This window comes from Rhinoderma darwinii, chromosome 13 (genome assembly GCF_050947455.1).
Source record: "Rhinoderma darwinii isolate aRhiDar2 chromosome 13, aRhiDar2.hap1, whole genome shotgun sequence".
Taxonomy (NCBI): Eukaryota; Metazoa; Chordata; class Amphibia; order Anura; family Rhinodermatidae; genus Rhinoderma; species Rhinoderma darwinii.
Genome location: NC_134699.1, coordinates 6156562 through 6170143, shown reverse-complemented (window position 1 = coordinate 6170143; position 13582 = coordinate 6156562). Strand labels below are relative to the sequence as shown.

Genomic DNA, 13582 nt, shown 5'->3' with positions numbered 1-13582 from the left:
TAGTATATAATAACACTGTATACATTATAACTAGATCTATAGTATATAATAACACTGTATACATTATAACTAGATCTATAGTATATAATAACACTGTATACATTATAACTAGATCTATAGTATATAATAACACTGTATACATTATAACTAGATCTATAGTATATAATAACACTGTATACATTATAACTAGATCTATAGTATATAATAACACTGTATACATTATAACTAGATATATAGTATATAATAACACTGTATACATTATAACTAGATCTATATTATATAATAACACTGTATACATTATAACTAGATCTATAGTATATAATAACACTGTATACATTATAACTAGATCTATAGTATATAATAACACTGTATACATTATAACTAGATATATAGTATATAATAACACTGTATACACTAAACTAGATCTATAGTATATAATAACACTGTATACATTATAACTAGATATATAGTATATAATAACACTGTATACATTATAACTGGATCTATAGTATATAATAACACTATAGATATAACTAGATCTGTAGTATATAATAACACTGTATACATTATAACTAGATCTATAGTATATAATAACACTATAGATATAACTGGATCTATAGTATATAATAACACTGTATACATTATAACTAGATCTATAGTATATAATAACACTGTATACATTATAACTGGATCTATAGTATATAATAACACTGTATACATTATAACTAGATCTATAGTATATAATAACACTGTATACATTATAACTAGATCTATAGTATATAATAACACTGTATACATTATACCTAGATCTATAGTATATAATAACACTGTATACATTATAACTAGATCTGTAGTATATAATAACACTGTATACATTATAACTAGATCTATAGTATATAATAACACTGTATACATTATAACTAGATCTATAGTATATAATAACACTGTATACAATATAACTAGATCTATAGTATATAATAACACTGTATACATTATAACTAGATCTATAGTATATAATAACACTGTATACATTATACCTAGATCTATAGTATATAATAACACTGCATACATTATAACTAGATCTATAGTATATAATAACACTGTATACACTAAACTAGATCTATAGTATATAATAACACTGTATACATTATAACTAGATATATATTATATAATAACACTGTATACATTATAACTAGTGACCGTATATACACATGACCATGAATGATGTCACAGGCTACAATGTTTGATGACATCACACCTTATAAGCTATTTACATTGTAATAACAGAAGATTGTGAGGGCCGTCCAACGTTAACACATCACTGCGCAATTTTCATGATATATCATTTTGCACCCAATTTATAGCTCCTCATTTTATCACGAGGCGGGGGTCCTCAAACCCTTTTCTAGCAAGGGGTGTGGGGGGTTATTCATTTTGACACTATTGACTAAGGTGTAAAATTAGATACCAGTGAGAGTTTTGCATCCCGCCTAACCCGTTTTGCATGTGTTGAATGACCCGCTTTGTGTGACTATCATGTTGCCCCCATCCATTATTATGTCACATAACAGCCGCTTAATGCCCCAGTGTTCAAGTAGCCGGAGGACATGACCGTCAGTGTTCAGATTCAGCAGAAGTTTCTCAGAAGAGGTGTGGACCAAGAAACCACAAGTGCTATTTTCCAACTTCCCCTTATGTAAAACACAATATAATGGGTCTACGTTTCATATAATCTCATTTTGGATGGCTTGCCTTCACCTGCACATTTTATTATCATTTATGTTGCACAAAAGATCCAACTGTTAAAGCATTTCCATTGTATTTTGGCTACGGTGCTTCAGTTCCTGGTATCCAGTGGCTTAATACCTAATTTACTGGTGTCCAATGGTGTATTGGTGCTCTCACTATATCCGTTACTTTCCCCAGTTCCTGTTCTGGAATAGTCTAGTATCCAGTGGTTTAGTGTCCTGGTGTCTAGTGCTTTAGTGTCCTGGTGTCCAGTGGTTTAGTGTCCTGGTGTCCAGTGGTTTAGTGTCCTGGTGTCTAGTGCTTTAGTGTCCCTGTGTCCAGTGGTTTAGCGTCCTGGTGTCTAGTGGTTAATTGTACCAACCCTGGTGTTCAGTGTCCCGGTCCTGGTGTCCAGTGGTTCAGTGTCCCGGTCCTGGTGTCCAGTGGTTCATTGTCCCGATTATGGTGTCCATTGGTTGTGTTCTGGTTCGTGTGTACAGTGGTTTAGTGTCTCAGCCTTGGTGTCTAGAAGTTCAGTGTCCTAGTACTGGTGTCCAGTGGCTTAGTGTCCTGGTGTCTAGTGGTTCAGTCATTCAATCCTGGTGTCTAGTGGTTCATTGTACCACTCCTGGTGTCCAATGGTTTAGTGTCCCTGTGTCCCGTGGTTTAGTGTCCTGTGGTTTAGTGTCCTGGTGTCCAGTGGTTTAGTGTCCCTGTGTCCAGTGGTTTAGTGTCCCTGCGTCCAGTTGGTTAGTGTCCTGGTGTCCAGTTGTTTAGTGTGCCAGTCTAGGTGTTCAGTGGTTTAGTGTCCCGTATCCAGTGGTTTAGTGTCCTGGTGTCCAGTGGTTTAGTGTCCTGGTGTCTAGTGGTTTAGTGTCCCAGTCTGTGTGTTCAGTGGTTTAGTGTCCCTGTGTCCAGTGGATCAGTGGCCTAGTGTCTAGTGGTTTGGTGTCCCAGTCTAGGTGTTCAGTGGTTTAGTGTTTTGTTGTCCAGTGATTTGGTGTCCTCATGTCAAGTGGTTTAGTGTCCCGGTGTACAGTGGTTTAGTGTCCCGGTGTAGTGGTTTGGTGTCCTGGTGTACAGTGGTTTAGTGTCCTGGTGTACAGTGGTTTAGTGCCCAGTTCCTGTGTCTTATGGTTCAGTGTTCCAGTCCTTAGTGTTTAGTGTCCCTGGTGTTTAGTGTCCATCCCTGGAGTACGGTCTGTTGGGTGACACTGGGCCGTTAATTGAAGAGCTCTGTACCCCCTCTGCAGATATACAAAGCAGACTAAAACCATCTGAGGGGTCATCTCTTGTGGCTTTCGGTGTGAGCTGCGGCTTTGTCCCGCCAGAAAACGTCCTGTAGAATTGTGTTAGCTTCCACAGGGGACATGATGCAGGAATAGATCCAGGAGCTCTTCCTGTGCGTTGAATGGCAGAATGTTGCAAAAACGGAATACCATGGGTCAAGTAGGCATGTGGGGTATCTAACCAACCTCCTTGAACATGTAGAGGAATCCCATGGGTATACTGAATGGCAGAAGCACTATATGACCGTTATATAGGAAAGGGGTACATCTGACACCCTCCACGTTCCTAATGGCAGAAGGAGCGGCTGTCACCTGGCATAAAAAATAAATACCTGGAATGTGTATATTCACAGACGGCATACCGAACAGCAGAGCTTTATATGAGAGCTCCTTATAATCCTGTGGGAGTGGGTCTATATCTGACAGTTCCTCTATTCCCTAATACGAAAAGGAGCGGCTGTCATCTGTTATATAGACTGAATAAAAGAATGTACAATATATTTTTACTAATTATTTTCAGAATGGTGGAACTCTGTATAAAAGCTCTGGACAATCACATTTGGGCAGGGGTGCATTTGATAGCCAGCCCCTAGATTCCCTAATAGCAGAAGGAGCGGCTGTCATCCGGTATAGAGAATGAATAGCTGGAATGTATCTATTTACAAAAGGCATCCTGAATGGCAGAGCTCTGTATGAGAGCTCCTGACAATCACATTGGGGAGGGTTGCATCACACAGCCTCTCTAATCCATAGTAACAGAAGGAGCGGCTGTCATCTGTCATACAGAATGAATAGCAAAGTATCATTTAGAGGTAAAAATCACAATTAGGATTTCCTATAGCAGGCACAAAGCAGGAACTAAGAGCAAGCAAAATTCCTCAAGAGTTCTTCCTGGCATTGATGAATAATTCTCGTTACATACTGAATACCGTTTCCTCATTCTCATTGAACGCTTCCCATTTGCAAAATCCTCTTGTCTTGCATAAAGTGGAGATTTCATTTAATGACCTGCAGGGAAATTAAACCGATGTTTTGGAAATCCCCTCATTAGAAACGCGTCGGCTTTGCAAGCCGGCGCCAAAACGTAATAAGTTATTGCAATAAACCCCGATTGCTTCATTCCAGCAGTGAACGGAAGTTCTGACACTTCCCCAAATTCTCATGTAAATGGTCTCCACATCTTCGTCTTACAGAAATAGTAATGATTTTACCAAGGAATCGCCGGACGAGCAGCTCCATAAGATGATGCAATCACTGACCCACTCCCCTTATAAGCAGTAGTAAATCGGACTACAACCCCCACCCGCCCACATGTGGATTATAGCCCATAGGAGATCCCTGCACCTTCTTACTGGTGTGTGGGGGAAGGGATGTGACACCTTGGGCCCCACAATGTAGCAATTACAACAAAGTTTGTCGGGTGTGAGATCCCGCGGGGGGCACTTTAGCCCACTATATATTTCCGCTATATATTTCCGCTATATATTTCCTGGTCATTGTTGTTGTTCTGTGAGGTTTTTATGATTATTTGTGTCCTTCCGTCAGACAATGATTCCTCTTTTTGTATCGATTATTTTACAGAATAAACAAAAAGAGAGCTCCAGCGGGGGAGGTGAGTGACCTGTATTGTGACTTTAAATGAGCCTTAGGCTAAATTCGCACGAACAAGTTAAAACCGTGACGTTTCCCATGTCCGAGGTGCCCCCGTTTTGACGGATCCCCATAGACTTGGGTCTGTGGAGGGATCCATGAAAATGAAACAAAATAAGACACGTTCTATTTTTCAACGGACCCTTCAAACGGTCCATAGAAACAACGGCCGCGTGAACGGCCCCATTGAAATACATGCGTCCGTGTGATTTCCGGTTTAATGGCCGTCATACCGACGTACTCTACGGTCGTCTGAATTCAGCCTTATAGAAATACTAGACAGAAAGAAAGGGAAGCAATTGTCACATCACAAGCAATCATTTCATATAATACAATTCAGTAACAGTTCATGATGGGGATTGTAGTGCTGTCACGTTCATTGAGGATTAGATACACAGCTCAGCAGACAGTATCACACATGATAGGATTAGATACAGCAGCTCAGCAGGCAGTATCACACACGATAGGATTAGATACACAGCTCAGAGGACAGTATCACACATGATAGGATTAGATACACAGCTCAGCAGGCAGTATCACACACGATAGGATTAGATACACAGCTCAGAGGACAGTATCACACATGATAGGATTAGATACAGAGGCTCAGCAGACCGTATCGCACATGATAGGATTAGATACACAGCTCAGAAGACAGTATCACACATGATAGGATTAGATACACAGCTCAGCAGACAGTATCACACATGATAGGATTAGATACAGCAGCTCAGCAGGCAGTATCACACACGATAGGATTAGATACACAGCTCAGAGGACAGTATCACACATGATAGGATTAGATACAGAGGCTCAGCAGACCGTATCACACATGATAGGATTAGGTACACAGCTCAGCAGACAGTATCACACATGATAGGATTAGATACACAGCTCAGCAGCCAGTATCACACATGATAGGATTAGATACAGCAGCTCAGCAGGCAGTATCACACACGATAGGATTAGATACACAGCTCAGAGGACAGTATCACACATGATAGGATTAGATACAGAGGCTCAGCAGACCGTATCGCACATGATAGGATTAGATACACAGCTCAGCAGACAGTATCACACATGATAGGATTAGATACACAGCTCAGCAGACAGTATCACACATGATAGGATTAGATACACAGCTCAGCAGGCAGTATCACACACGATAGGATTAGATACACAGCTCAGCAGACAGTATCACACATGATAGGATTAGATACAGAGGCTCAGCAGACAGTATCACACATGATAGGATTAGATACACAGCTCAGCAGACAGTATCACACATGATAGGATTAGATACAGCAGCTCAGCAGGCAGTATCACACACGATAGGATTAGATACACAGCTCAGAGTACAGTATCACACATGATAGGATTAGATACACAGCTCAGAGGACAGTATCACACATGATAGGATTAGATACACAGCTCAGCAGACCGTATCGCACATGATAGGATTAGATACACAGCTCAGCAGACAGTATCACACATGATAGGATTAGATACACCAGCTCAGTAGACAGTATCACACATGATAGGATTAGATACACAGCTCAGCAGACAGTATCACACATGATAGGATTAGATACAGGGCCCAGCAGACAGTATCACACATGATCGGATTAGATACACAGCTAAGCAGACAGTATCACACATGATAGGATTAAATACAGTGGCTCAGCAGACAGTATCACACATGATGGAATTAGATACACAGCTCAGCAGACAGTATCACACATGATAGGATTAGATACAGTGGCTCAGCGGACAGTATCACACATGATAGGATTAGATACACAGCTCAGCAGACAGTATTACACCATATAGGAATAGATACACGGCTCAGCAGGCAGTATCACATGATAGGATTAGATACACAGCTCAGCAGACAGTATCACACATGATAGGATTAGATACACAGCTCAGCAGGCAGTATCACACATGATAGAATTAGATACACAGCTCAGCAGACCGTATCACACATGATAGGATTAGATATAGGGGTCAGCAGACAGTATCACACCAGATAGGATTAGATACAGTGGCTCAGTAGAGTATCACACATGACAGGATTAGATACACAGTCTCTGCAGCACATGATGGGGACTGTAGTGCCGTGCGGTGCAGGGAATATTCTGATGTTTGTGTTTGCTCGCAGGCAATGATCCTGTCACCTTCGTGGCTTTATACGATTATGACGCCGTGCACCCCGATGATCTGACGTTCCAGAAAGGAGATAATTTACAGTTACTGGAGGAGTAAGTAGCAGAGGACAATTCTAAATACTAATCACAAAGAACATAAGACCCCGGCACAGACCCAAATCCCACAAGATCCTTTACTTTTATGCGGAGTTCATACTACGCAGATATTTCAGGTTTACAGCCACATGTTCATTATAAGTGACATCGATTAAACTTCATACTTTGCTTTTTAACTCAGCGCAATTCTAGGATTTACTGCGGCAAATCCACGGCAAAAACAGCCTGAATAAATGTGGATCTGCAGACTTTTTTTTCGGGTGGCGTAGATAATGCAGCTTTGTGCCCCTCCTTACTGCAAAGTGTGAACCTGACATTAAAGAGAGCTGAACACTGCCACCTAGTGGTCGCAATGCAATAAGCTACTAGACTGGAAACCAACGGTTGTCACCTGTTTGTGGAGCATGTAATTCTCTCTCAGTGCAGCAAGCACTGATCTTGCGGAAATAATTAATTAGGGGTTTAATACACTAGGAAACTCTGTTCTTTGTACCGGAGTTTCCCTTTAACTAAGCTTTACCGTTTCACTTGTACTTGTCAAACATACAGGACACGTAATATTACAGACAGCTTGGGCATAACCTCTTCTTCTTGCTGTAGGTCCGGGGAATGGTGGAGAGCCCGCTTGACTCGTACAGGAGAAGAAGGTTATATACCAGGCAATTATGTGGTACAGGTCAACTCCCTGGAGTCTGAAGAGTGAGTATCCCGACCCCCTCCATGTCTCTGCTTTAGTTGCCTTAAAGGTTTGCCCGTAATTAGGTTCTGCTTTTTATTTTTCCGCCGAAACAGTGCCACTCTTGTCCATAGGCTCTGTCTGGTACTGCAGCTTGGCCTCAGAATGAGTGCAGAAAACCCATTTAAGCCTTAAATCCGATATACGTGCAACCATATAATAATTTTGGCCTTTTTGAGGCTCGGCAGGACAGATAAAATCAGCAGAAAATGTTAGATATATTATTACCTATTGTTGATACCTATTGTTTTATATTTTTCTTACTCTAAATAGGTATGAAATTCTGCACTGATGAGTTGCATAACATGTCTTCATAGCAGCCGGAGCTTCATGTTCCTGATTCAAAGCTCCGAAACCCTCTACTTCCCTTCTTACAACCATAGAGTTAAATTATAAATTTCTGTCTGCTTGCAGTCACCACTAGGGGGAGCTTATGAGCTCGCTGCATACACATGTAATATTGAGTACATTGAGATATATATAAAGCTCTTACAGTGGCTCCTACAATAATAAAAAAGCTGTCATATAGCCCTGGATTTTTCTCTTTGCAAGTCTTCAGGTTTATATTTGGAGAATGGAGAATTCCTCTAAATGTTCTATTTCCGCAGATGGTATTTCAAAGGCGTTGGTCGAAAAGAGGCCGAGCGACAGCTGCTGTCCTCCGAGAACCAGAGTGGAGCGTTCATGATACGGGACAGTGAGACTATGAAGGGTGAGTGTGTGTGAAGTTTGGATATGACATGTAGGGTGTTCTAGACGTGAACACACAAAACTAGAAACCAGCGTTGATACGGGAATCGGGGGAGGCCGAACTATCAGACCAGACAAAATATATAGAGAGGAACACTCTGCAGGTTGAACTGGTCTTTATAACATGATGTCTAATCCTCTAGTTACATCCAGAGCTGCATTTACTATTCTTTCAGTTCTCGGGCTGCAGACTTTAACATCTCATTTCTGGCTCCTGCTGGTTCAGTGTCTTTATGCAACATGCCCTGTGCTGGTGCATTTTGGGAGATTAGGACTTGATACCAAACAAGGTGCATTTGGGTTTTTTTCCCCTTGGATTACGGAGAGAAATCTTGTATATGGCATCAAAATAGTCTTGGCTGCACACGGCTTTATTGTACTATACATTGCGAGTCCCAGGAAAATGCAGACAATTTCATATGCCTTGGTACTAGACTGACCCCACCACCAGAGGGCAGTGTAGGCCGTTTTTTCCCTACATGCGTTGTATGGATTTACAAATCTCTGAACCTATTTATAGGGCCATATAGACCCCACGAGTGTTCTTTGGGGCATATATTTTTTCTGTATACTTTTTTTTTCTTTAACTATATAGGAATCGTAGTCTGCTGTATTTTCCTATATAGGGAGATACAGAAAAGAAAAAAAATGTATACCTTGCGGTATGTTTTTATTTTTTGTATAATGGGAGCCTATGGGCGACAGTGTTGTACATGGACCGTGAACGCAGTGTGAACAGAGCCTTATTTAGAGTTGCACTGAGGTTATTTTCTGGATATCTCACCTCCTGTAATATTTTTTCAGGTTGTTATTCGCTTTCGGTCAGAGACGTCACCACTCAGTCTGGAAACATGGTGAAGCATTACAAGATCCGCACTCTGGATAATGGAGGTTTCTACGTCTCCCCTCGGAAAACGTTCAGCTCTCTGCAGGAACTGGTCAGCTACTATAAAAGTGAGCCAAGCAATGATTGGTTAATAAAAAAAAAAAAAAACTTATTTAAAGGGAACATGCACCTCTGGTCTTCATGTTACCTACAATACCGGCTTATACTGATCTACTTAAAGGGGATGTCCAGGATTAGAAAAACATGGCGCCCTTTTTCCAGAAACAGCACCACACCTGTCTATGGGTTGTGTCTGGTACTGCAACTCGGCTTTTTTTTTATAGTGAATGGGGCTGAGCTCGAATAGCAGACACAACCTGTGAACAGGGGTATCACTGTGTTTGGGAAAAAGCAGCCATGTTTTTCTAATCCTGGATAACCCCTTTAAATTAAAGGGGCCTTCCAGTTTTATGTAAATAAAGCTTAATCACAGTTTTAATGAAAAGTTCTACAGCTTTCTAATATACTTTGTGTTTCAATTCCTTACACTTTTCAAGATCACTGCTTTGTCAGTGAATGGACACTATGTCTGTTTACATATAGAGGCTGAAAAGCCACCCTGATTAGGTTCTGCTCACACAGCTGCAGGGCTCGTTACGAGAGAGAGCTCTGGTGTACTGTAACAAGCCCTGTACCTGTGTGAGCAGCAGGTTTAAGGCTTTGGATGTAAATATTAATGTTCCTATTTATTGACAGGAAGCAGAGATCTTGAACATGTTAGGAACTTTTCTTAATACACATTTAAGGACTGAGATTTACGCAGGATTTGTATTTATTTTATCTTATTTATTTTATTTCTTCGTAGATAATATGGACGGGCTGTGCCAATGTCTCACCGTGCCCTGTAAGACGGCTCGTCCACAGAAACCATGGGAGAAGGATGCCTGGGAGGTCGCCAGGGAAGCACTGAAACTGGAGAAGAAGCTCGGAGCTGGACAGTTTGGAGATGTTTGGTTGGGTAAGTGCTCAGCAGACCGTATCACACATGATAGGATTAGATACACAGCTCAGCAGCTAGTATCACACATGATAGGATTAGATACAGCAGCTCAGCAGACAGTATCACACATGATAGGATTAGATACACAGCTCAGCAGACCGTATCACACATGATAGGATTAGATACAGCGGCTCAGCAGGCAGTATCACACATGATGGGATTAGATACACAGCTCAGCAGACAGTATCACACATGATAGGATTAGATACAGCAGCTCAGCAGACAGTATCACACATGATAGGATTAGATACAGCAGCTCAGCAGACAGTATCACACATGATAGGATTAGATACACAGCTCAGCAGACCGTATCACACATGATAGGATTAGATACACAGCTCAGCAGACAGTATCACACATGATAGGATTAGATACAGCAGCTCAGCAGACAGTATCACACATGATAGGATTAGATACACAGCTCAGCAGACCGTATCACACATGATAGGATTAGATACAGCAGCTCAGCAGACAGTATCACACATGATAGGATTAGATACACAGCTCAGCAGACAGTATCACACATGATAGGATTAGATGCAGAAGCTCAGCAGACAGTATCACACATGATAGGATTAGATACAACAGCTCAGCAGACCGTAACACACATGATAGGATTAGATACACGGCTCAGCAGACAGTATCACACATGATAGGATTAGATACACGGCTCAGCAGCCAGTATCACACATGATAGGATTAGATACATGGCTCAGCAGCCAGTATCACACATGATAGGATTAGATACAACAGCTCAGCAGACAGTATCACACATGATAGGATTAGATACATGGCTCAGCAGCCAGTATCACACATGATAGGATTAGATACAACAGCTCAGCAGACAGTATCACACATGATAGGATTAGATACAACAGCTCAGCAGACTGTATCACACATGATAGGATTAGATACAAGAGCTCAGCAGACAGTATCACACATGATAGGATTAGATACACGGCTCAGCAGCCAGTATCACACATGATAGGATTAGATACATGGCTCAGCAGCCAGTATCACACATGATAGGATTAGATACAACAGCTCAGCAGACAGTATCACACATGATAGGATTAGATACATGGCTCAGCAGCCAGTATCACACATGATAGGATTAGATACAACAGCTCAGCAGACAGTATCACACATGATAGGATTAGATACATGGCTCAGCAGCCAGTATCACACATGATAGGATTAGATACAACAGCTCAGCAGACAGTATCACACATGATAGGATTAGATACAACAGCTCAGCAGACCGTAACACACATGATAGGATTAGATACACAGCTCAGCAGACAGTATCACACATGATAGGATTAGATACACGGCTCAGCAGCCAGTATCACACATGATAGGATTAGATACATGGCTCAGCAGCCAGTATCACACATGATAGGATTAGATACAACAGCTCAGCAGACAGTATCACACATGATAGGATTAGATACATGGCTCAGCAGCCAGTATCACACATGATAGGATTAGATACAACAGCTCAGCAGACAGTATCACACATGATAGGATTGGATACAGCGGCTGAGCAGACAGTATCACACATGATAGGATTGGATACAGCAGCTCAGCAGACTGTATCACACATGATAGGATTAGATACAAGAGCTCAGCAGACAGTATCACACATGATAGGATTAGATACAGCAGATCAGCAGACAGTATCACACATGATAGGATTAGATACACAGCTCAGCAGACAGTATCACACATGATAGGATTAGATACACAGCTCAGCAGACAGTATCACACATGATAGGCTTAGATACTCCTGCTAACAGATATATACTCACCTTTGCGCCATCCCTCGACCACAGCAACATACAATGGACATACACAGGTCGCTGTGAAAACCATGAAGCAGGGCAGTATGTCTCCTGAGGCCTTTCTGGAAGAAGCCAACCTGATGAAGACTTTGCAGCACGACCGCCTTGTTCGCCTTCACGCCGTAGTAACCAAGGAAGAGCCCATATTTATCATTACTGAATATATGGAGAAGGGCAGCCTCCTAGACTTCCTCAAGAGCCAGGAGGGGAATTACCTGTCGCTGCCGCAGCTGATCGACTTCTCCGCCCAGGTGAGGCTCACAGACCCGGTCAGTGCGCTCATCCCCCAGATCTTCTCACATTGTATATTATATTCCTGATTTTTACACACAGATTGCAGAGGGAATGTGGTTTATTGAACAGAAGAATTACATCCACCGGGATCTGAGAGCCGCAAACTGCCTGGTATCCGCAGCCATGGCGTGTAAAATTGCAGACTTTGGCTTAGCCCGAGTGATCGAGGATAGCGAGTATACGGCACGAGAGGGTAAATATCAGCGCGGTAATGAGTCTGGGGACAGGCGGAGCGCTCATCGGCACAAGTACCTGCTAAGCTGGGCATATGCCCACTTTGCTCGAAGTGAGGGGGTTACACTGTCCAGAAATATGTTCCACAAGTTAGAGGGAAGGCACGTCGCCCGCTGCACCACTGACTAACAGCTGTCAAATTTGTTTTGCAAAATTGAGATGATGTCGGTGTGAAGCGCATATCTGATCACATCATTGGTGGCAAGACTTGGGAGACACCGTTAGGTAGGGGGCGCTATATGGGTGAACAGCGGTAAGGTTGGTAAAAGGAAAACTGTGGCAGACATTGTAACCGGTGCAACGTGGCAGGTATTGTAAGGGGGACAATGTTTTGGGCCACAGTGGCTGGCAATGTAAAGAGAGGGCACAGTGCATGGCATTGTAAGAGGGGTACTGTTTAAGGGTACAGCGGCTGGTTTTGTAAGAGGAGCAGTGTAAAGGTGGCGCAGTGGCTGGCATAGTCAGCACCTGTGCAGATAAAACTATTCTTGGTAACGATTGTTCTTCTCCCCACCAGGAGCTAAATTCCCCATTAAATGGACGGCGCTCGAGGCTGCAAACTACGGCTCCTTCACCATCAAATCTGACGTCTGGTCATTTGGCATCTTAATGACTGAAATTATCACATATGGAAGGACCCCGTATCCAGGTGAGAGCTTTGTAGCCGTTTTTAGTGTAAGTTGGCATTTTGTGGGCTGAACCACTTAAAGGGGCTTTCCACTACCGGACAACTGATAGGTCATCAGTATATGATCGGTGCGGGTCCGACACCCAGACCCCGCACCGATCAGCTGCTCCGGTTGCCTGCGGGCATCGGATGTCTTTGCACAGTATGCAATGTATGGAGCCGGAAGCAGTTGACTCCGCACGTTGCATAGCGGCCGTGATGCAGAACTGCAGCTCTGCT

General features: G+C 42.3%; 1 protein-coding gene across 2 annotated transcripts in view; it reads left to right on the top strand.

Annotated features, from left to right (window-relative positions):
* Nucleotides 1–13582, top strand: part of HCK (HCK proto-oncogene, Src family tyrosine kinase) — a 105477-nt gene that overhangs the window by 91035 nt on the left and 860 nt on the right. For both annotated transcript variants that reach the window (XM_075846388.1, XM_075846389.1), the window contains 9 exons: nt 4599–4629; nt 6829–6928; nt 7532–7630; nt 8276–8379; nt 9222–9371; nt 10109–10261; nt 12139–12398; nt 12481–12634; nt 13193–13324. In XM_075846388.1, coding sequence (XP_075702503.1) covers nt 4599–4629; nt 6829–6928; nt 7532–7630; nt 8276–8379; nt 9222–9371; nt 10109–10261; nt 12139–12398; nt 12481–12634; nt 13193–13324 — 1183 coding nt within the window. The remainder of the gene's footprint in view (nt 1–4598; nt 4630–6828; nt 6929–7531; nt 7631–8275; nt 8380–9221; nt 9372–10108; nt 10262–12138; nt 12399–12480; nt 12635–13192; nt 13325–13582) is intronic.